At 40.9% G+C, this 26104-nt stretch overlaps 1 protein-coding gene across 1 annotated transcript; it reads right to left on the reverse strand.

The window, feature by feature from the left end:
• On the reverse strand, window positions 1–24876 carry LOC125299411 (cartilage intermediate layer protein 2-like). The gene is made up of 8 exons (XM_048250683.1): window positions 24808–24876; window positions 24178–24218; window positions 16766–16835; window positions 16462–16476; window positions 12960–13131; window positions 7801–7913; window positions 595–769; window positions 1–314 (listed from the first exon to the last, which is right to left on the reverse strand). Exons 2-8 carry the CDS (start codon window positions 24187–24189, stop codon window positions 227–229), a joined length of 645 nt encoding a protein of 214 aa, XP_048106640.1. The 5' UTR covers window positions 24190–24218; window positions 24808–24876; the 3' UTR covers window positions 1–226.
• Between the last annotated feature and the right edge of the window lie 1228 nt (window positions 24877–26104).

Genomic DNA, 26104 nt, shown 5'->3' on the forward strand with positions numbered 1-26104 from the left:
TTTTTTTTTCATGCTACTTTTATTTTTACTTCACATGCTTGTTGACTTTTAAATGATCAAGACAGCACAATAACAACAGCTGTCATTGCTGTTACAGAAATACATCTCATCAACACAGATCACTGCTACACCAGTGTGGGAAGTCCACTTTAATGCATGTACTAATGGTCAATCAAACCCTTGGGTCCTCAGTGGGAGACTCATCCTTCCAACAGCCAGTTCTTCCTCAACAAGGACACCCAAACCGGACTTTGTAGTCCCGGCAGTCTTGTTTGGGCCCGTTCTGGCACACAAGCCCAGTCGTCGGAGAGTAGCTGTACAGAGAGGGGTGGGGGTATAGATATGTGCCAGTCATCGTACTTATAGAGCGAGACATTAATCTTACCCTCTGTAATGGGATGATTTCCCATTTTTACACTTACAGCCCTGAAAAGCCTTTCTTAGGTAAAATCAACTATTTGTTTGTCTGTTTTAAACTCAAACTCCAAGATATATTTTACATTAATACTCACACTCTTGCTGACATATACAAGGGAAGTACATTGTAGTAAAATACATAAATAACTATATTTTGAAAATAAAAAAATCCCTTACTGGAGGAAGTCTTCGCCAGTCAAGGTCGCGGGCGTGTTTGTGTCCACAGTTCTGCTCTCAATGGCGATGGGATTGGCGCAGATCTCTCCAGGGTTCGCATTATGCAGGTTGGTGAGCAACTCCCAGTCACCCGTACCGGAGGGATTGTCACGATCGTACCACTTTGTCCAACACACTGCACGAGAGCACAAGAAAGGAAATCTGGTTTAAATAGAACGTCAGATGTGTTGTAGCAGTTATTGTTTTAGTGTACCTATACGGACCCGGTTGGATGAACATGTTAAGATGTGCATGTGAAGGTTTTTCACATGTATCACAGTTGAATAAAGAGTTGCCCTGTTGGGCAGAAACAATATATTCAGGGCCAGATGTACGAACACTTTTGCGTGCGTGCATGCGTGCATAATCATTGCAAGGTATGTACAAACAGGCCGCACTGAGGTAAAAGCGCAAACTGCCTGTCGCGGAAGCTGAAAATGGCTACAGAATGCAGAAATGTTATGGACAAAACCGACTAGCTGTTTGCCAATTACAGTCAAGCAACTTAGCTCGTTGAATATTAAAGGTAAACTACATACATTGAGACCAGCACCGATCTGCACGCTGCAGCCAGGGGCTTCTGCGAAGGTAGCACACAGTCGAAAGTGGCACACAGTCTATGAATATGGGGGCGACATATTCCTATTTCGCCCAGGGCACAGGATTGCCTTACCCCGGCCCTGAGTCTAGCAGCTGTGTTTTGTACCATTTGCAATCTGGCAATGTTAGATTGGGTCATGCCAGTGTATAAGGAGTTACAATAGTCAAGCCTTGAGGTGATAAAAGCATGGATAAGAATTTCAAGGTCATTGTGAGATTAAAAAGGACTTTACCTTAGCTATGGTTCTGAGCTGATAAAAACTGCTTTTAACCACACTACTGGTTTGTTTGTTGAAATTAAGTGAGTTGTCCAATAAAACTTCTTTCCACACTGATTTCTGACCACACTGCAGGTTGGCAGACAGGGGACCAAGTCCATTACTTAGACTGGTGACAGAGCCAAATAAAATTACTTTGGTTTTACTACCGTTTAGTTGAAGAAACCGTAAACAGTATCTTTAGTGAACCGGTTACATCAGATGTGAGTGGTAAGTACAACTGTGTGTCGTCTGCATAGCAGTTATATTGAATATTATGCTTCTGCAGGATAGAACCAAGTGGCAGTATGTAGAGAGAGAATAAAAGAGGACCTAAAATTGATCCTTGAAGGACACCATCTAATTTGACTGAGAAGGTTCTATCTTTCAAATAAGTCTAGTCAAGTCAAGTCAACTTTATTTCTATAGCACATTTAAAAACAACTGAGTTGAACCAAAGTGCTTACAAACAAACATAAAACAATGACAATGGTACAACAACAATATAACATGGGGGAAAAATAAATAAATAATTGAAATAATAAACAAATTGGTCAAAAATAAAATAAAGAATAAAGAGTGTGTGTGTGTGTGTGTGTGTGTGTGTGTGGGGGGTATTAAGGTAGATTAAAAGCTTGGGATAAAATGAAAGTCTTTAAGTTAGACTTAAAGCAGTCAATGGTTGGAGAGTACTTAATATGTACAGGTAGACTATTCCAGAGTTGGGGGGCAACAACAGAGAAGGCTCTATCACCCTTAGTCTTAAGGTGTGTTTTGGGGATATAGAGAAGATTCTGAGATGAAGACCTAAGTGATCTTGGAGTGCTGTAAGGAATTAGTAGGTCACCTATGTAACTAGGTGCCAAACCACTGAGGGCTTTGAAGACAAAAAGTAAAATTTTAAACTTAACTCTGTGCTCCACAGGTAACCAGTGCAGCTTAGCCAACACAGGAGTTATATGCTCACGTTTCTTAGAGCCACTTAATAATCTAGCTGCTGCATTTTGAACTAGCTGAAGTCTGTTGAGAGTGGAGTTGGTCAGGCCTGTATAATGAATTACAATAATCTAGTCTAGATGTTATGAAAGCATGTATAAGAGTTTCAAGATCGGAGAAGGACAAAAAGGGCTTCAGTTTTGCAATGGTTCTTAAATGGAAAAAGCTGCCTTTGACCACACTATTTATTTGCTTATTAAAATTTAAAGAGGAGTCAAAGAAAACCCCAAGATTCTTTACTTCACTGTGGCAGTTTGCAGAGAGAGGTCCTAGTGCATTTTTCAAGATAGAAACATCACTTGGAGGGCCAAAAATAATTATATCAGTTTTACTTTCGTTCAGTTGAAGAAAATTTCTTGCCATCCAGCATTTGATGTCACTGAGACAGTTAAAAATATTCTCCAAAGAACAAATGCCATTAGTGTTAACAGGCAGGTAAAACTGAGTGTCATCTGCATAGCAGTGATACTGAATGTTATACTTTTTAAAAAATTGAGCTAAGGGGTAGCATATAAAAGAGAATAAAAAAAGGACCCAAAATGGAACCCTGAGGAACACCACACTTTATAAGGGCAGAGGAAGAGGAGAAATTGCCTAAACTAACTGAAAATGATCTATCACTAAGATAAGAAGAGAACCATTGCAAAACAGAACCCTGGAGACCAACTTCATCCTCCAAGCGTTTTAATAGGATGTTATGGTCAATGGTGTCAAATGCTGCACTCAGATCAAGAAGCACCAAGAGGGCATAAGATCCAGAATCAACTGCTAAGAGAATGTCGTTTTGGACTTTAAACAAGGCCGATTCAGTGCTGTGCAGAGATCTAAAACCTGATTGGAATTTATCACATATATTGAACTCACTCAGATAAGAAGAAACCTGAGAGGACAACCTTTTCTAGTATCTTTGACAGAAAAGGTAATTTAGAAATAGGCCTATAATTCTTCAGGTCACTGGGCTCAAGGTTAGGTTTCTTAAGTAAAGGTTGCACAATTGCACGTTTAAAACCTGAGGGGACCACTCCATTGGTTAGTGAGTGATTAATTATGGCCAATACAAGAGGGCAGATGATGGTAAAAACTTCTTTAAAAAGGCGTGCAGGTAAAACATCTAAGTGGCAGGATGTAGATTTCATATGGGAGACAACCTCAGAAAGCTGGGAGGAAGATATAGCCTGAAACTGTTGGAGGCAGCTAGGTGAAAGTTCTATCACTGAGGGATCCGAATCTGGAGGTGAGATTTGAGATTTTATTTTGTCAATTTTATCGATGAAGAAGTTGAGGAACTTCTCACAGATTTCTGTTGAAGAAGCAAGAGTAGATGACGCAGAGGCAGGATTTATAATAGAGTTAATGGTATTAAATAAAACTTTTGGCCTATGAGCATTATTGTTGATAAGCTGAGCATAATACTCAACCTTTGCTGCTTTAACAGAGTTTTGGTAGGTCTTTAGAGAATCTCTGAAAAGGTCATAGAAGACCTGAAGCTTCTCTTTTTTCCATTTGCGCTCTGCTTTCCTGCAAGATTTTTCAAGATAAGAGGTGAACCAGCTTAACACCGGGCCCCCCAGGCCAACTGTATGTTCCAGGCGTTTTAGTAAAATGACGTGGTCAATCGGGTCAAAGGCAGCACTGAGATCAAGCAAGACTAGCAGAGTGCAGGAGCCAGAATCACCTATGCACCTTTAGCATGGAAAACTATGTGCTGTGCGGAGCCCTGAAACCAGATAGAAATGTATCCAGAATATTAAAATTGTTCAAGAAAGACGAGAGCTGTTCAAATACCACTTTTTCTAGGATCTTGGAAATGAAGGGTAGCATAGATTGGCCTGTAATTTTTAAAGTCAGTAGGATCACGGCTGGGCTTCTTTAGCAGCGGTTGGACAATAGCATGCTTAAAGCTAGAGGGGACAACTCCCTTTGCTAGGGAGCTATGACTATGGCTAAAATGAGGGGGCAGATGATAGTAAAAACATCTTTATGGCTTCATGTGAGAGACCTTAGACAGCTTGGAGGAGGACACTGGTGTGTGCGGAAAAATCAGCCTTGCAACTTTCATCTGACTGGCCGCCAACCTCAGAGTCAGAAGTGTCGCGATCTCTCGATGTAACAAATTGCTTTACAGCACTACACACATACACGCCAGGCACTATAACAAGGTAGTGATAGAGTTTCTCAGACATGTCATGTCATGGCAGAGCTGGCGACAGGGGCGTAACACCAAATTCTGGGCCCTATGCACAAGTTGGTGGCCATGGCTGAGAGAACAGCTATCTATACAAATTGAACACTTTTGACTGAGAGAACAGCTATCTATACAAATTGAACACTTTTGGCTGAAGAGAACAGCTATCTATCAAGGAGCATATTAAAGAAAAATGCCACATTAACAAAATGTTTCATTTCAATGAAAGAAAAAAACATTTTCATTAAAAAACAGACTTCCACAAAGTGCTAAACACTGAAATTTACACTCCAGTTAGTGCCCACTGACGGGTCTTTTTGGTGGCAAAATCCTTGATGAGGTCCTTAAAGGGGTGGTTCAGGATTTTGGACATAGGACCTCATTTCCAAGTAAGCAAGTGTGATATTTATCAGTGGAGACCGTTTTCAACACGTTTCATCCAGTCGTTCTAATTGCAGAGTTACTTGAGGTGCTAGGCTAGCGCAAGTCAACGGGATGTGCTAGCCTGCCACTAAAAACAGTCTTACCTACTCCAAAGGACACTCGAGGCAAATTCCAGACAATCGATGTAAATGTCTGTGTTGATAGAATAGTGTAAGAAATACAACTACCCTCGCATCAGCGTTTGCAATAGTTATATTTTGTTCCCTGAAGTTGGTAGTAGTCATTTTGCATCTCAGCGGCGGACTGATATTACCAAGGCTACTACTAGGTATCCCCATTGGAGTGCGCTTTACTGTTTACTTTTTGGCGCAGTACTACTAACTGGAGCAAGTATAATTCCGCCGCTGCTAAGACACTAGTCCCTCAAAATGTATTGCGATTGTTGAAATGCAAGGATAGAATAATGTTAGAAATAAAACTATCAATGCAGACATTTACATCGATAGTCTGGCGTTATAATTTATTTGCCTTGGGTGTACTTTGGAGTGGGTAAGACTGTTTTTAGTGGCAGGCTAGCACATACCGCTGACTTGCGCTAGCCTAGCACCTGCGAACTCTGCAATTAGAACGACTGGATGAAGCGTGTTGAAAACGGTCTCCACTGATAAATATCACACTTGCTTACTTGGAAATGAGGTCCTATGTCCAAAATCCTGAACCACCCCTTTAAAGTCCAGTTTTCTTGCCAACTGACTTTCAATGGAGAGAAGGGCAAGGCTGTTCAATCTATCCTGACTCATTGTTGATCTCACTGAAACTGAGTGTGATGCGTTTCACAAGTTAGCTTTGCTACTAATTTGACAGCCTTTCCTCATGAACCTATATAACATTGAGCCTACTAAATTAAGCTAGCTCATAATAATTTTCGAATTAGTAGGCTATTGAAATGTTGTGGTAGGCTATAAATCAGGCATCATGTTATTTCTAATTTTGTGTTAATGCTGTTTTAGCACTGATAATCATGATTCGCGGTGGTATTGAAGTGTTTTGTAACCTTCAGGAGTTCATTTCATTTGTAGACTATTGCTTTCACATTGGGCTCACCTTTCTTGGGAAAGAAGGCTGTTAACACTTGTTTTCCCTCATTTCTTTTTTTCTCCCTTTCTTGCCTCTCTTCTTTTCTGGGAACCGGATTTAGCTTTCTTAGACTTAGACATCTTCACACAGTGACCGTCTGCATTGCCGCTTCGGCAGAACGTTACTTAAAAAATGCGCCTAGCAGGGGAAGGCGGACTGAACCATTTCGTGCAAGGGAGAGGGAGCCTGCCCTCAAACAATGTTGGCTTGGAAACACAATTTAATACATCAATCAACTGATGCATTTACCCGAAATATTTGCATCTATATTAGTTAATAACATTTATTAAGATCTTTAAATTAAGGAAATTATTTATTATTAAGGAAAATAAAATTCAACTCCTTAGGGGCCCTCCCCCCACTTGGGGCCCGGGTAATTTATTCCCACTTGTCTCCCCACTACGACGCCCTTGGCTGGCGAATAGAAGCACAAAGCGAGTACACCGTTGTTGGAGGAACTGGGTAAGAGGAAACGGCAGACTGACCTAGCGAGGTGTGTCGTAAAATGTGTATTCTGAAGCTGTAGAGGGAGCTCTGTAGAGAAACTACGAGCAAAATGCGAGAAAACAGTGAAGAAATTGAACAATTGACCCTGAATCAATGCAAACATCCGCCCTTTAAAGTGGAACTTGGCAACTATTTCAACTTAATAAACCCGTTTAGAAATCATTTGGATGGTTAAATGACCTGTTCCGGTGAAAATGGTGACTTTCCCCGCTCCCCCTAGCGTCCCCAGGCAGAAAACCAACCTTGCAACTTTGGGACTACCGTCCTAGTAAGAGAAGTGAGAAACAAGAAACTCGTTTTAAAGGGACACCAGGCAACGTTTTTGTGTTAATCAATAATCTTCGGAAGTTGGTATATGGTTAAATGACTCATTACGGGGCGAATGAAGGCTCTCTCGCCCGCCCCTACTGCCTGTTGGAAGAATATCCCACTTGCAAGTTCGGTGTATCCTACCCGCCGACCGAAGCAGGATCAGTTTACAGCACAGAGGCAGGCTAATGAAACACTAGAGATTGTTGCAAACGTGTGTATAATGGCAGAGCCGGCGAAGAAGCAGCGAAAACCCTTGACAGAAGACTCAAAGAAAAGGAAAAGAGCTTCAGACCGAGCGAGGGCAAGTTTCGTAGAGAAAAAGCATCAGGCTTGCCTGGTGTCCCTTTAAACTCGTGTTTCTTACCTTGTAACATCCACATTGTTCTACAATGTAAACAAATCCATGTGCTTTATTGTTATTTTTTTTCCAGAGTTTGAAATAGCATAATGCACAACTTCTCCAGCACAGGGGGAAATATAGCTAATCCTGCCAAGTTTCCCTTTAAAGAATCCTTGGACAAATAAAGATTTCTGTTATAATACACTATTCAGAAAAAAGGTTTCCAATAGCCAGTTAAAATACACTCCTCAATGTTTAGACCTGTAGAGCAACATGTTGATTGGCTAGAATGGTATGTGACTTATTTGGTCTAATGTCCCATCTACAGGAGACGGGTAGCTAGAGGACCACAAGGACAACACAGATGAATGTAGAATTTGACAAATGGTGTACTATTTTAAAATCACAGACTGGGACTAATAGGAATGGTTGTCTACAGGTTCACATACTTTTCTCTGTGCCACAGAATGGAGGGTGGCAGATGAAACGGACTTTGTAGTCCCGGCAGAAGCATCTCTCCTGATCTGCGTTCTTACAGATGAGCCCAGTGATGTGATCATTCCTGTGACAGAAAAAAACCACCATTAAACTGTATCGTTGCCAGCTCAGCAAACATTTGTTATATATGGCCTTACTGACTATGATAGTGACTACGCCACCCCCTATATCTAGAGAGGAACCCCTGGAGCTACCCACTCAGCCCCCCAGCTGTAGGATAATGTTCAAGACAGGGTATCAGGAGGCACAGGTGATGATGATACAAAATTTCATTTATTATATTCTTAGACAAAAGCTTAAAACATCATTTGCGCCCATACAAGCGTGTGGTAGCGAATGGGCAATTGTTGGACTAAACAGGCAAAGGCAATCCTAAATACCGTCCACACTCCCCAGCGAATGGGAGGAGAGGAATACAGGCCAAATAGTAATCAATACTAACAGGTGAAATAACATTAGTCATGCACAGCACACCGGTATCAAATCAAACTAGGCCTAAACCAGAAAGAAATTAAAGAAATAAAAATAATTCATCAAATAGGTTAAACAACACCAATATCACACCACAGGCAATTTGCACTGCAAATCAACAATGGACCAAGTTACTAAAGCCTATCAGCAACAGAATACCAGTAGCCTATCTGACCTACTCCAACCACGAACCTGGAGTTAGTATAAATAGATATCGCCTAAATAGGCAACTAGCGATGATATGAATAGAGCATGGAATGTTATATGCCAACGCAAGGAAACCCCAGTCAATAGCTGGTAACTGACCAATTGCACGTTGCCCAATAAATTACCCACATCCCCCCTCACAATCCCATATAAATACGCACACATGCACAGTCGCTAAACAGTATACAGGAATCCCTCATGAACTCAATAGGAGAAAAACAGTGGCTACACGGAGCTGCAGCCCAAGGGTCTGTATCAGTGTCCACAATCCACCTCAAATCCACCTACACCTCGTTCCCAGACGGAATGCTGACTCGGTTCAGGCTGTGGGAGATTTATTTGCACGTAAGTAACTTGTACATGCAGCCAGCCTCTTTTAGAAGCGATGCGGCCCAATATGAGAGATCAGTGAGACGTTACCTCTTGATTTATAATGTCGCCTCGCAAACCTAGCCTGGGTGTTCCCATGCTGCATTGCGCGCGATTTGATTCACGCTGCTAAGGCAGCCTGGAGACCATGGAGCAAATTTTCGAGATAGGGAACCAATCACAGAACAGGTGGGAAAGCAAGACGATGATGAGCTATGCACAGACGCATTTGATAGACATCCGTGGCACCCAATAAACGGATCTGGGCATTTTTTTCAAAAACGAGAAAATGAACGTTTGGTTCCCAGACCACGTCTCTTTGAGAAGTGGTGGCGCTAGCCAGGCTATCGCAAACCTAGGACCCGACACACTGCAGCACCAGCGTTCTGATTCTCTGCTCCTTACTACCGGAAGTAAACAGTCCGCACGTAAAGGCCCCGATGTATAAATAGACATGCCAATTAACTAATCTATCAATTACCTAATTCATCAGTGTCTGGTGATTAGTTGCCAATCACTTCCCCCCTACCTAGTTGGCCTGTTATTCCTACACGTGCCTAGTGATGGCAGCGTTTCCCCAGTCCCACTTCCCACATATATTATAAGGAACATTTTTACTGTGTTTATTATGTTTTATGTTTATAATTTTGAATACCCATACCAGCTAATATATGCAACAACTAATAAATCGTAACACCCCCAATTATCACCACTTTTGTTCAGAAATTCTGAAACAACAATGTTTTTTAACACTTCAAAATAACATTTGCTAAATGAACCTTACATTTTTTCAGTAGCCATAGGTGTTAGACAAGTGCTATTTCAAGAAAAAGTCCTTGTATGTGGGTCTAGAGGCATTTCTTAGTAAAAGTTGGGAACAGGACTTTTTATCATAATTAACTGCTGAATCCAACTAGCCCTGTTCCCAAGCATAATTTTGAGTGTTTGACCATCTAATTAGCATAAACAAAATGGCTGCCAAAATGCTGCCAAAATGGCGATTTTGGGCACTTTCTTCGGACGGGCATCATTATACCATGTAAATAAATTAATATTGTTCACATCTTTGCATCTCAGAAATCTCCCGTGGGCAATAAATAAAAAGTAAAGGCTATGAAAAACTAGTATTATGCTAATTAACCTTATTATCACCTGATTATACTCTTGACTATGTTTACGGTCCTCTTTGGCAAAGAGTGTGGCCTGACTTCATTGGTAGCATCTTCTTTGTGGTGGGGAGACACATGTTTGGAGTTTAAAATCATTGGAGTTCCTTTGAACTAACCATGAACAACCGTTAACTAACAAGCTAGCATCATATCCTTGATTCCAAATGGGAAAGATGGCCAGCAGTCACATGTTTCATTTGATTAGATTATCTTAGATTCAACTTCATTGTCATTGTGCAGAGTACTGAAAATATATAAGTGTATGTGCAGTATGAACAGTATAAATATCAGTAGAATATCGCTATGTTTAAGTGTAATAAAGTGTGTACATTTATAAATATAAATAGAATACTATGGGTGGGATAGGGGCAAAATGTTCGCCTCCTTGTTGTCCCGGTGAAGGTTGCCATCGACATGGACACCTCCAAGGGCGTAGCTTTCGTCTGAGCTTTGGTGGGGACACTACCCACTAATCCCCCCGAAAAAAAAGGAAAAGCCACTCAACTCTTTCACCAGCCACTATAGATATATAAAATGATTAAAATGTGCTACTGTCCAACTACCCATGATTAAAATGTGCTACTGTCCAACTTGATCTATACTGTGTAGCACATAATCTGATTTTAATATGTATACATATGTAGGCTATATTTAACATTTATTTTCTATTTGGTCTGTTATGATGTAAAGATGGCATCCTCTGTGCTCCTGTTCTGGCAAATTCTCTTGAAGCACTCTATACTACAAACAAAATCTACCTCTGGGTACAAATAAAGTAACTTGAACTTGAACTTGCACTAGTTATAAAGTTATTAATCTAGCTATTAATTCACAGGACATTCAATCATTTTACTAACACAAAGGTTATGAAGAAATATGGGTAACACTTTATGGTAAAGGTACATGAATTATCATGAATTCATGCATGAATTAATTCATGATTTATGCATTACTTCCTTTATCCTTTATATCCTATTAATCATCAGGAATTCACATGAATTCACATACTCTCATTCATGATGACCTCACGTATGAAAAACACATCAACTAAAGCATTAGGTGTGATGGGTATATCATTGTGATTTATGATTTCTTAAGCATGATCATGATTACATGAATTTTAGGATAATTGCTCATGCATTCATCATGTCTGTGGCCCCTCAACTAAAGTAGTGAATAATGACATGTGTTTAGAGAACAGTTATGAGAATTTGAGCAGTGATGACCACATTTTTGGCAGAAAAATAAAGTCATGATCATGGTTAATTCATCTTAATTCATAATGATGTGCCCATCGTCCCTAATACTTTAGTAATGTGTTCATGTATGAGGTCACAAATGACAAACTATGGACTCAGTAAATTCCTGATGATTAATTAGATATTAATGAATGAAGTAATACATAAATCATGAATTACTTCATGTATCCTTATCGTAAAGTGTTACCGAAATGGGTAAAGGCCTGTGTAACTTAATCCGAGCCTACATACATTACCAACCTAATTAGATAGATAGATAGATAGATAGATAGATAGATACTTTATTGATCCCCAGGGGAAATTCAAGAAATTCGCTTCAATTATGTAAAATGTAATGTAAATCAGGTTTTAAGGCCAAGTATACTTGGGTATACAAGGAATTTGTCTCTGCATGTATCCCATCCGTGAATTAGTGAACACACAGGTCACACATTAAAGCACACATTAACCTGGAGCAGTGAGCTGCCTTGCTACAGTGATGCCCGGGGAGCAGTGAGGGGTGCCTTGCTCAAGGGCACTTCAGCCGTGGATGTGGGTATGGGAGACTAGTGCTCAACCTTTCCACCACCCACATATTTCCTACTGGTCGGGGATCGAACCGGCAACCCTTTGGTTTCAAGCCTGAAGACCTAACCAGTAGGCCACAATTTTAAACTTTACATATCATCACTACACATCTTTCTTGACCCTCAAAAAACACAAGTCTCATTAGGTCAAATACACGGTGCCTGCTCAGTTATAACATTTTAACAATTACATTTTTCAAAGGTTTTTTCAGGTAATTAACATAGGCATAATACTAGATTTTTTTTCTTTTTTTCACAGCCTGTATCCTTGATCTATTGGCCAAGGGAGATTTCTGTGAACAATATGAATTAATTTACATGGTATGACATCCGCCCAATGAAAGTGCCCAAAATCGCCATTTTGGCAACCATTTTGTATATGCTAATTCGATGGTCATAAACTCAGAATTCAGCTTGGGAACAGGGCTAGCTGGATTCAGCACACCTTAATTATGTTAAATAATATCAAAAATATCACCTGTCTATGTGTAGATTTCAACAATATCTGCTTTGGTTCTTAACGGGAGCATTTACTGCCTGAAATATCCGATTTTGTTTACCATGCTCTGAGTTATAGTGCTGGCCTGATGGGTCGCCTACTTACGCCGTTTCAATGGCACATGAACGGTTAGACCGAGAATTGTCGTCATGAAATTAAAATGCCACTGGAGCTCCAAGCGGTTGTGTACACACAGCCTTACAACACTGTTTACAGCTCTTCATGTTACGGTAAAATGTCGTTTTTTGGTACATAGCTAATTTAGATACGCTTATGGTGTGGGTGGTTGCGTTTCTTTAGGAGTCCGTTTACCGTCGATCCTGTATTTCCGCCGTCTTTGTTGTATAGAAATGGATATTAAGTGCCACATACACGCAAGACGGCGGAAATACAGGATCGACGGTAATAGGGGGAGTTCCAATAGTTTTTTAATTGAGACAAGGCATTGCCCTTTTCAGCAAACCATTTGTGGTGGGGTGTACGAAGAAAATTATTGTATTATTTTTGAATACATATGCTTACATTACATTATATTATATATTGTATTACAATGCTCTTGTAAACACTCACGCATAAAACACGTTGCCTGCATCAGCCAGGCTGATGCCATCCACACTTGCCACCTCGATGGCGGTGGGGTTGGGGCACATGGTCTTGGGGTACTCCGTCTTCAGGTCACTGACAGTCTCCCAGTCTCCAGTTCCAGTTGGGTCATCATGGTCCATCCAGTCTGTCCAGCACTCTAATGGAGACCAAAGCGTCTGTCAAATCCCATAACCATAACACACCATAACAAACTAGATGTACCGCATAGCGGTACAAAATATGACCGCCGCTCAGTCCTGTACATCCGTTCCGTGAAAATAAATCACACTTCAATTTGTCTCCATATTTTACTCCATCCCCCACTCTTGAAACTTTTGTATGCTTGTTTGGCATGCCTGAGTGTGTGTGTGCGGCTGCACAGAAAGTAGCCTACTGGTGCTGAAAAGGTGGATAGATTGTAGAATAGCCAAAGAAGATGTAGCATTGTTATAAAACCTTTAAAATCTCTGAACAATCACAAGTAGGGCAGTTCATCACAGTTCATCCATTGCAACTGGATTGATGAAAGGTCACTTACACCTGTAGGCTACATTGTATTTGGGAAAAGCAAAAGGTATCAGCATAATGTTATTTATTTATTTATTTATTTTTTATGTATTTATAAACAAAAACATCTCTGTCAGTTCCATGCCGTTTTCAACAGCTATCAAAAACAAAGGTCATTTTTGGATGGATTTTTTGTGAATGTTTCTTCTTCTACATAAGAATTTAGTCATCTTTAGTTCATGTAATACTTTATTGTCAATGCACAAATTAAGTAACAGTCGTCTGAAACGAAATGCTGTTTTCCATCTAACCAGTGGTGCAAATAACTGACATGTCCAAATGGGCCTTGATGAAATGCGTCGCTAGACTGAATACACATTTTAACGGGCCAAAGTTGAAGAGCTTTTGTCCGTTATTGTTCGTGCAAATATAGGCTGATTCATGTTCCCTTGCATTCCAGGTCCATGGCTAGTCTGGCTTTCATCAGACCAAGCTCAATCTTTTAAGAAATCAAAAAATAAATAGCGGGCAGATCAGGCTGGGTTCACCCAGCCTAGTCCATAGGCACCCGATATTGTTTAATTTTCCGATTGAGATATACACGCTCTGGCTATTCTAAATGCAAAAATGCATCAGGGAGTTATGACAAAACTGTAACTAACAAACTAGATCCTAATAGAAAGCTGTTAGCTTCCCTAAGCTACAGGTAGGATTATAAGGTAGGCCTATTTACAACATAAATTGTCAATAGGCTATGCTGGCGACACAAATAAAATCTCCTTGGGAAACCAATGGCTTACGCCTTACAGTATCAAGCGGACTTAAACTGCCATATCGTGGCGAAAAGTTGTAATAACATTCACGCAGCTCCATGAGTCAAGGAAAGCGCGAATGAAGTAGCCACTTCTAAATGGGACCCACTACACAGTAGCTTAAGGTGTGTTGCTAAAGCAGCCATAATGAAATGAAGGTGTCATTGTTTGGATACTTGACACACACGTGCTTTTTAATTTCACAGACTACAACTACCAAGCTGGAATCAAAGCACATTGATTCCCCTCTCACACCCTGCACGCACTTAAAACAAAATAAACAGGCGTCTCAGTCTCACGCATGTATAGGCAAAACTGTATCAGACTGGTGTAACGTTGGTAAATCTTCCATTGCACAGAATGATTTTGTAGCACGTGCAATAAATGACAGTCGAAAGATACAAACAGTGCTGCTATCAATTTGCTTGCAAGCAATCAAATAGGCCTCCATCACTCAACCAACGCTAACGATAACATTACCTAGGTCCTTATTGATATTACAAGATTAACATACCTGCAGTAAAAACCAAGCATGTCCGATAAACATCCTCAGATTTATTTCGGCTTCAAGAAGAAATGGGAATTACACTTCATGTGAACATCGTCCTATCCTTATTAGATGTTCGGCTGCGGTAAATTACAGTCCTTGTAGGAAGCGTCCATTGTTTTTCCAACCCACTTTTAACTTCCAACAAAATTATTCTCCTCACTGCAACGATCGCCATCTAGTGGACAAACGACTACTTATCGCCAATATTGAAAATGCAGCCATGATGATGATGAATATTTATTTTGGCTTTCTTTTTAATCCTACTGAATTTGTAATTATGTATCGGCTGTTCTAATGCCCGATAGTATGTGGGTGCCTGTGTGTGTGCATGTGTATATGTGTGCACCGCCATTTACAGGCCAATGAGTGTACAGTCACTAAATGTACACATAACCTAATTTTTAGACCCCCCATGGATGAAATTCTACTTAAACTTGGCATACCCCCAGAGAATGCCAAGTCAATCATACACATAAAATTTGATGCAGTTCTAAACATCTTAACTGAAGATAGGGGCGATTAAAGCAGAATAATATTGCATTTTCATTTTTTACCGGGGGGGGGGGACCAACATACCATAAAAGATTCTTCATCCTCAGTGCCACGGTTCAGGTAGTTATTTAGGAAAAACTGTTTTTTTTTTTTGCGGTTCGGGGGGCCCAGCACAGGGGGGGCGGGGTGGGGGCATGCATTCAGAGGGTGTCAATGATCCTACACTTTTAATTTCGTGCAGTTTTGACCTTGTCAGCCAGAGATATTGTGATGAAAACACCTCATTTTTTGCTTTTTAATTTTTAACTAGGTGGCGCTATACATGAAATAAGTGGTAATTGGATGGGTTGACATGCCCCCTTAAGACCAACATACATAAAAAAAGGTGGACCTCCTAGGCCCTACGGTTCTCGAGATATTCACAGAAAACTGTCTCCGGCCACCTACAGGTCAGTTGGTGTATAGTAACATAAATTAATTTATTGTGTGGCCCCCCATGAACGGAATTCCACAAAACTTGGCGTGCATACAGAGGGTGTCATAATGATCCTACACTTCCAATTTCGTGCAGTTTTGACTATGTTAGGTCACAGATACCTTCAATTACAACACCTCATTTTTACTTTTTTGTGTTTAACTAGGTGGCGCTATACATGAAATGAGTGGTTATGGAATGGGTTGACATGGCCCCTTGAGATCAACATACAAAAAACAAATGGTCCTCCTAAACCCTACGGTTTTCGAGATATTCACAGAAAACTGTGTCTGCCCTATCCTCCTTTCGGGGGGTCCAGTCCAGCGGGGGGGCTACAGATCAAAACGAAAAACGATGGTTCCATGCTATCCATGTGGGGTTACATGCCCACCAAGTTTCGTGTACCCCGGTCTTTCAGTGTCCCGGGAATCACTGACGGAAATTTGGGCATGCGAAAAAAAAGAAAAAAAATCTGACTAAACCTACAGTATATGACTGCCGCTTCGCTGCGCGGCGGTCATAATAACACACAATGACAAAAATGCACATCTCTTGTATATGTTTTACGCACTGTGTAGTGTGCAGACACTCAGAGAGTGGAACTTTACACAAACACACACACACACACATACTGCATGTTTTATCACTTACTGATGTGTTCAATGTCTGTGAAGATGAAAGAAAAGAAATGAATGTTAACACAAATATAAACAACACTAACCGTGGAATGATTGGTAGGTTGAGAAAACATTTTTGGTGTTCCCCATGGTTCCATTTGAAGTACTTTATGTAATTTAATAACCCATTATATATGTGAAAAGGCATTCATTAATTGACTACATATCCAAAAGTAAAATGAAACAGTCATTTTCTTTTTACTACTTTCAGCAGGACCACATTGCAGACCAACTTTCTTTTAGGCATAGATCATACCATGGTGGTATACGATACATACATGAAGGCTTGATCAGTTCCGGCAGAGGTTTTATTTGTGCCAAAGAAACGGCAACCAACGCACACACTACCTGGAACCAAACAAAATCATCACCTGAGTTTAAAACAACATTCAGTGTGGGATAAAACCAAGCAGTACCATCTTCACCAATACCATAGTAAAAAGCTTATTTGGCCTGCTATGGTCGCAATGATTTGTTTTGGGATGCTATGCTGTATTTGGATTGGTTGAAATACAAAATACAATACATTGTCTATGTGACGTGTAACAAAAACTCTACTGTAAGAGCCAATTTGAGTTTATTATTTGTTGCAAATTATTATTTGTTTGTTAATTGCAATATTGTATTTACCTACTGTAAATTCTTCATTTAAGTTGTGTATAATTATACTTTTATTAAGTGCTTTAATTATATTCGTCAGTTCATCCATCAGGGGAGAGGTGCACTGGGATTTGCTAAGTAAGTCATGTGATGCATACGTGTGCTTAGGTTGCATGAGACGGTCAGGCTAAGAAGGCAACACAGTTTTCTGACCGACACTGACGATGAGAAAAAGAGATAGAGCTAATTAGTTTATTCGAACGACATCATTGATGTTTCATTTTGTATATTGACACATTTATTTTTAAGTAAACAGTTGAAAAGGATTTTTGAGTTTGGATGTTTTATTTATGGTCGAGTCACACTAGCTGCCAATCGCCTGCTCCGTTAGTGGCATAGGTTATCCTACAAAAGACAAGAGTGCCACTTACATTAGTCAGAAAACTTTGCTTGGATTGAAGAAGACTCGAAGGAAACCCATGTTAAGAGCATGAATAGGATGTGGAAGTCCAACGAGTGAGCACACCATCAAAGCGTGAAAGAAGTCGGAAGAAAAGGTGAGCTAAAGCTGAAGCTTTACCATGCTAATAGTAGCTGCCATTGCCAAGAGAAAAGTGCCGAGTCATGCAGTAAAGATCGCGTTGCTTGATTGAAATACTAAAGTTTGGAACCATCTAATATTTTGGGAATCTCTGCACTGTAAAGAAGTAAAAGGACATTAGCATTTGCTGTCGAAAAAAAATGATTTTGGACACTTGCTAGTGAATTGTGTGCACTAATGAAGAAGGCAGAACTTTCTGGAAACGAATTAACACCCGACGATTGTAGCCTCAAGAGGGCGCCAAAGCCCACTGAAAAGGCATTGCAAGAAAAACTGCATAGGCTAATCGGAACAAGGAAAGGAAAATTCGCCCAGCTCACTATCAAAATGAAAGAAATTGATGAGCATATGAAAAATGATGAGTGACAAAGGGTGCAGTTGGTAGAGCACAGAGTGCACTTTTGCAGAGTGATATGTGGAATTTGCATAAAGATTTAGTGGAACTTAATGATGCCTTAATACCTTTAATGGATGAAGAGGAGAGAAAATTAGACCAGCAATGGTTTGCTACTAAAATAACATCAGCAAAAGAATATGGGGAAAGTTGTTCGGAATGGGTCAGTCGTCAGCTTGAAAGTAAGGAAGAGGCTCCAAGTACATATTCAGATGTCCTGCTAGAAACAGATGATGTGGATGTGGGCGATAGCATTTCACAAGTTAATCTGATGGATTGCAGACCTAAAAGTAGACATGGATGTTGTTTCAGTTAGGTCAGGAAGATCCTCACGAAGCTCTTTATCCACAGTGTGCGCTAAAGAGGAGGCTGAACATGCAGCACTCATTGCTCGAGCGGCTGCATTAGAACAAATGCAAGCTCTTGATCTTGAAGAAGCTAAGTTTAAAGAGAAAGGTTGGAAGTTGATGCAGCACTAGCAGAATCCACCGCAAAATTGAAGGTGTTAGAGACATATGAGGATGATGGAATGAACAGTTATGTGTCTAAGTGGCCTGCTAGGGCAAAGGTAAAGGAACAAATGGATAGCATGCACTCATCAGTAGGACAAGGATTGCAGAGTTCCAGAACTGGGGTATACCAGCCAATGTCGAACAGGCAGAGACAACCTGCAAAACAAAAAGACAATGATGATAGAGACCTCCATCAAGTGTTGCAGAAACAAAGTGTCATTACAGAAATGCTGGTCAAACAGCATAATTTAACAAGTCTGCCACGCAAAGAGGTTCCAGTATTCAAAGGTGATCCTCTCACCTACAAATCGTTCATTAGAGCATTTGAACATGCTGTAGTTAGCAAAGCTGATACTTACCAAGATATGTTTTATTATCTGGAGCAATATACCAGTGGTGAATCGCAGGAACTGGTCCGTAGCTGTGAGCATATGCTGCCTGAAAGAGGCTATAAAGAAGCTAGAAGGTTATTGCAGAAACACTATGGCAATGAACTAAAGATTGCAAATGCTTACATGGAGAAAGCTTTGAATTGGCCCAACATCAAGATGGAGGATGGCAAAGCTCTTAATGCGTATGCGCTGTTCCTTACTGGCTGCAAGAACACCATGGGTGATTTAGAGTTCATGGAAGAAATGGACAACCCTACTAATATGCACACTGTTTTTTCCAAGCTTCCTTATAAACTGCGTGAAAAGTGGAGAGTGACTGCAAGGTTCTCTGAACTGGTCGATTACATCGAGCGACAGGCCAGAATTGTAATGGACCCACTGTTTGGAAGCATGTCAAAGTCTCATGTGATCAAGGAAGGAAAGGACAAGTTTACCATGGGGACCAAGGGACAAGAAAGCCATGAGAAGCGGCCAAAAGGGAAGCAGCAGCTTTGCTACAGGTGTTATGGCTACACAAGAAGAAAAGGAACAAGATTTGACAATAAAGAAAGCTCCTGCTCTCACTTTACAGAAACCTTGTGCTTACTGTCATAACACACACGCTCTCATTGAGTGTAGAAAGATAAAAGAGCTACCTCACAAAGAAAGACTAGATTTCTTAAAATCTAAAGGTCTGTGTTTCGGATGTCTTTCGCCAGGGCACCTCAGTAAGGACTGCAAAAAGAGAGCAAAGTGTCAAACGTGTTCTCAGAGACATCCAGATATTTTGCACTTTGACAGAAAAGGCAGTGTGTCTGCCGATGACAAGAAAAAAGATAACTCTGATGTCAAAGAAATCTCCAACGCCTGTGTCGCTCTGAAACAGGAAGCATGTGCCTGCACTGGGGCCGGAGGAAATTGTGCACTAGCTGTTTTGAGAGGAGTCATAGATATGTGGAAACATATGCGTTCATAGATCTGGGTAGCACAGCAAGCTTTAGCACTAATGATCTCCTAACAAAGCTGAACATTAGGGGCAGACAAACTCAAATTCTTCTTAACACCATGGGCTGTAATAGGGCAGATGATAGTAAAGCTTTGAAGACATCTGTCCTGACGGATTTAGAAGTCTGTGGTGTGGATGAGGATACCTACATTGACCTGCCCAGAGTATTTACCCATAGCTTTATTCCAGTACAAAAGGAGAACATCCCCAAACAGGAGGACATTGCAATATGGCCTTACCTGAAAGAAGTGTCCTTACCTTGCATCGAAGCTGAAGTTGGGCTGCTTATAGGCACCAATGTCCCAAGGGCAATGGAGCCATGGCAAGTTATACATAGTGAAGGGGATGGACCCTATGCGGTGAGAACTGCCTTAGGCTGGGTGGTAAATGGACCACTAAAACAATGTGACAGCCAGAGCCACACAGTCAACCGTCTTTCAGTCATTGAGATAGAGGAACTGTTACGTCAACAGTACAATGCAGACTTCCCAGAGCGTGACTGTGAAGAAAAGGAAGAAATGTCACAGGAGGACCACAAATTCATGTCTATGGTGGCCAATTCAGCTAAACTGTTGAATGGCCATTACTGCATTGGTTTGCCTATGAAAGATGAGACAATGAAAATGCCGAACAATCACTGTATCGCAGAACAGCGAGTCATCAGCCTGAAAAGGAAGTTGAAAAGACATGCAAGCTTCCATGAGGACTATAAGGCATTCATGAATGATGTAATTGAGAAGGGCTATGCAGTCAAGGTCCCTACGGAACAACCATTGGGCATTGAGGATGGTAGGGTGTGGTACATTCCTCACCATGGAGTGTACCACCCCAAGAAAAGGAAGATTTGCGTAGTCTTTGACTGCACAGCATCATACAGAGGAGTCTCTCTAAATGAGCAGCTGTTGCAGGGTCCGAATCTTTGAAGTCAGTCTCATTGGAGGCTCAGGCAGTTGATCTTGTGAGAGATCTAAGAGCACTTTGTGCTAAGGGAGGCTTCCAACTGATGAAGTGGGTTATTTCGAGTAAGGCTGTTCTGTTGACCATCCCTGAAGAAGATCGAGCCACTGAGGTCAAAGACTTAGACTTAAGTCACAACATTCTTCCCCTAGAACGTGCCCTGGGTGTCCAGTGGTGCACAAACACAGACAGTTTTAAGTTCCAGCTGAATATTCCCGAAAGGCCCATGACAAGGCGTGGGATCCTGTCTGTCGTTAATGCACTGTACGACCCACTTGGATTTTTGGCACCAGCTATTCTGCCTGCAAAGCAAATCCTGATGGCTCTGTGTGATGAGAAGTATGGCTGGGATCAAGAAATCAGTGACCAACATGCACGCAGATGGCAAGAATGGTTGTTGGAACTAAAGCTGCTAGAGGGATACACAGTAAGCAGGTGTGTGAAGTCGATGAAATTTGGACCTTTGCATTCAGCACAATTACACCGCCGCTTACTTACTCCTGACAAATGAAAAAGGAGAGAAGAGTAGCACTCTGTTGATGGGAAAGGCAAGGGTAGCACCTTTGAAACATGTAACAATCCCACGGCTGGAGCTAACAGCCGCAGTGGTGGCTGTAAGGATGGACCAGATGTTACAACGCGAGCTGCAGGTGTCACTCCAAGAATCTTTTGGACTGACAGCACCACAGTTTTGAGATATATTGGAAATGAACACAGTCGCTTCAAGACTTTTGTCGCAAACAGAGTCTCAGCGATAAGGGATCACTGTTGTCCTTCCCAATAACGCTATGTAAAGTCAGAAGAAAATCCAGCGGATCAAGCCTCAAGGGGACTGAAGGTGAGGGAATTCGTGGAAAGCAAGACTTGGTTGCAAGGCCCTAGCTTCCTTCTACAGTCTCAGGAGGATTGGCCCAAATTGCCTTACTTAACAGACATAGCTATAGAGGATACCGAGGTCAAGTCCTGTGCAGTAAGAGTAGAAGAGATTGCTCAGGAAAAGGCGCCTGCTTTGGATATGCTCATTTCCCACTACTCAGATTGGGCACGGCTGAAAAGGGCAGTGGCTTGGCTTTTGAAGCTGAAAGAAATGCTGCTTCAATTAAGAGAGGAAAGAAAAGCGTTTAAGGACAAAATCAGATTATCAGAAAGCTGCTCTAAACAACATGAGTTGCTGGCAACAGCACACATGAAAAAGTTTAAGATGACTCTGAAACCAGCAGTGCTCGCCATAGAAGATCTGGAAGAGGCTGAAATGGAGCTAATACGGTTTAGTCAGCTACAGACTTACCCAGAGGAAATCTTGGCTCTTCAAACAGGTGGAAATGTTCGAAAGACCAGCTCCATCTACAAATTAGATCCATTTCTGAAGGATGGAATTGTTAGGGTTGGTGGGCAACTCTCCAGATTATCCATGCCAGAGGAGACGAAACACCCTGCAATTATTTTCAAGGGGTCAACAGTTGCTGCTCTTATCTTGCAACATATCCATAAAGAAATAGGTCATTGCAGACGCAACTATATGCTATCCAGGCTGCGCACTAAGTATTGGATATCCCTCAAGCTAGCTCAGCAATCAGAGGCATAATTTCTAAATGCACAGTCTGCAGAAGACTCAACAGCAGGTTGGGAGAGCAAAAGATGGCTGATCTGCCATTGGACCGCATCATGCCGGATCAGCCTCCTTTTACCAACACAGGAGTTGACTTTTTTGGGCCTTTCGAGGTCAAGAGAGGGCGAGGCCATGTCAAAAGGTATGGAGTGCTTTTTACCTGCCTTAACATAAGAGCCGTCCACATTGAGATTGCCCATAGTCTGGACACCGACTCCTGCATAAATGCGCTCCGACGTTTTACATGCAGAAGAGGACAAGCCAAGATCATGCGCTCAGACAATGGGACAAATTTTGTTGGTGCCGAAAGGGAGTTACGTGAAGCACTGGAAGAACTGACGGCGGGAAAGACAGATCTGGACGGTACGGAAGATCTTGAACTCAATTGTCAGACAGCAGAGGTTGGATGATGAAGGACTGCTAACTGTCATGTGTGAGGTGGAGTCCATCATTAACAACAGGCCTCTCACACCGGCTTCGGATGATCCCAATGATTTAGATGTCCTAACACCCAACCACCTGCTGCTTTTGAAAGCTCAACCAAGCATCCCGCCTGGACTCTTCTCAAAGAATGACCAATATGCTCGACGACGATGGCGGCAGGTGCGGTACATTGCTGACCTGTTTTGGGCCAGGTGGCTCAAAGAGTACCTGCCGTTACTTCAAAATCGGTAGAAGTGATCAAGACCATGAAGGAACCTTCAAGTGGGAGACATCGTCTTAATAGCAGACCAGGCTGCTCCACGTAATTCTTGGATAATGGGACGCATCACGAAGACTCTACCAGATGCCAAAGGTGTGGTAAGGCGAGCTATCGTACAAACGAAGACCAACCAACTTGACCGACCTGTGAGTAAGCTTTGCCTGATACAAGAGTCAGGATAAAAGGACTCTAGGACTGTTGAACTGGACTAATAGTGATGATGATTAAACTTGTGTGATATGTACAATGTTAGAGTAACTTGAAAGATTATATAGTTTGATGGCTCTTATTGAGTGATAGTTTGGTAATTGTTCTGCCCACTGCATAAACAATTAGGGGCCGGATATGTAAGAGCCAATTTGAGTTTATTATTTGTTGCAAATTATTATTTGTTTCTTAATTACAATATTGTATTTACCTACTGTAAATTCTTCATTTAAGTTGTGTATAATTATTATTTTATTAAGTGCTTTAATTATATTCGTCAGTTCATCTATCAGGGGAGAGGTGCACTGGGATTTGCTACGTAAGTCATGTGATGCATACGTGTGCTTAGGTTGCATGAGACGGTCAGGCTAAGAAGGCAACACAGTTTTCTGACCGACACTGACGATGAGAAAAAGAGATAGAGCTAATTAGTTTATTCGAACGACATCATTGATGTTTCATTTTGTATATTGACACATTTATTATATATATATTAAGTAAACAGTTGAAAAGGATTTTTGAGTTTGGATGTTTTATTTATGGTCGAGTCACACTAGCTGCCAATCGCCTGCTCCGTTAGTGGCATAGGTTATCCTACAAAAGACAAGAGTGCCACTTACATCTACTCTTACTTGATTATTGTAATAATGAAAATAACTTGCCGGACTTAAAATACATTTCTACTGGTGTAATGCAAGACTATTGGAAAAAGAGGGGATGGATTTCATACCAGCAGGATCATGGTGAAAGGCAGGTGAAATCTCAGATACTCTGTGGGGGAGATAAAAGTAATCTATAAGAATGGTCTTTCTAATATATGGAAAGAACTGGGCTTTGCACGATTATTTAGGCCTGATCATTTGAGATGCTGGTATATGAAACACAAGTAACAGAAGTAAAATTACACTACATTACTGTTCTTGTTACATTGTAAATATATCAGTCTATGAGTAATATTCTGGTACACTCTAGAGTATTAAGGCTTTTACACTACCCTTACTTGAGCTTAACAAATGAGCAATGACAAAATAACAGATTTTTTTTATTGTGCTCTTAGTGTACAATAAGGGACTCCCAAGTGCAATAATGTGTTTAACACTCATCAGTGTTAAAAGATCCATGTTTATTAATTTAGCTAGTTATCATCTTTAATATCAATTATTTATTTACCTAATATCAATTATATATCTAACCCTTGTCTACACCACTGCACTGCGAATTAGGTTGTATTATTTGTGCACTGACATTAAAGACTATCTATTCTGTTCTATTATATTGTATGTATGCTATTCTGTTCTATTCTATGTTATGCTATTCTATTCTATTAATTTTCTTTTATATAAGAAAGAAAATTGCTTACCTGTAAGTCAGAATAAGGACACTGTGTGGACATGTACTGCCCAAGACACCCTGTATTTGTGAAATGGAGTGGACTGCCGTTCTTTTTTATATGCTGCAGACACACACACACACACACACACATACAAAATACACGCACATGTAACACACATAACACACATAACACACATAACACACATAACACGCACACACATACGCACCTGCAGGCGATAGGCAGGATATTTTAAAATACTCAGGTAAAAGGAATCCACATGTGACCCAGTCAGAGATTAGTAACAAAAATGCATTCGGACATTTTGTTTACTTGTTTGTTTGAACATACTGTAAGACAAACACAGACACAGAGTCACAAAAATACCAGCACACTGAAAGCTGCCCTTGACTGCGTGCATACAGTATGCTATAGGGAAATCTGAGACATGGGAAGGACACTCTAACCCTCTGTAAGACCCTGCGATTCTGAATAGACTGGGATATTATAACTCAAGATTGTTTTGTTTCACTAGCCATTTGAGACTATCATTCACAAAAGGACTGTGTACCTGTAAGACTATGCCAATACAGTCAAAACACCCGTGTTGCATGGAGTTGCTTGCACTGGACGTGACTTTATTCTCCTCACAAAGGGGTGTGTCACGTTTCTACACTCCGTCTTGGGAGAACTCTGCACATGTTGCGTACTGATTGTAGTCCAACAAAAGAGGACAGTTCACGTAAAAGGACATGCAAAGATCCTCCCTGTAGAGCTGTGTGTGTGTGTTTGTGTGGTGGTAGGGGATTCTGTTGTGTAATTACGGTAATGTTGCAGAGGCCTGTGGGAATTTTGGTCAACTCTGGTATATAGGATATCTCAGGGCAGGTTTGTTTATAAAAACCCTTTGTCACTCTACCCTCCCATTAGGGGAGTTGGACCAGTTTAGACATTTTAGCTGCTGAATTACTTGGAGTTATTTGAACCCCAGATTCCCCAGGCCAGGACACCCCCAGGCGAGCTGGATCTATGCAAATCTTATACAGTATGTCTTGTCCCTGCTATGTAAGCCCCACCCATCCTCTGTAAAGCAAGGGACAAAAAGTTGATGCTGGAAAGTACTCACATTGTAAAGAGAAGATTGTCATCTGACAGGCACATCAGAAAAAAAAAAAAAATGTTAAAATACATTTGTTTTTTTATTAGAAAGTTGGACTATTTGTATAGCTGTCTTTTCATTTATATGAACTATATTCAAAGTCTTTCAATGCCAATTGCCAGAGTTTTATTTTTTTAATTGGCTGATTTTTTTTCATCAATGGCAGTG

Source organism: Alosa alosa, chromosome 8, assembly GCF_017589495.1.
Source record: "Alosa alosa isolate M-15738 ecotype Scorff River chromosome 8, AALO_Geno_1.1, whole genome shotgun sequence".
In the NCBI taxonomy this organism is placed as follows: Eukaryota; Metazoa; Chordata; class Actinopteri; order Clupeiformes; family Clupeidae; genus Alosa; species Alosa alosa.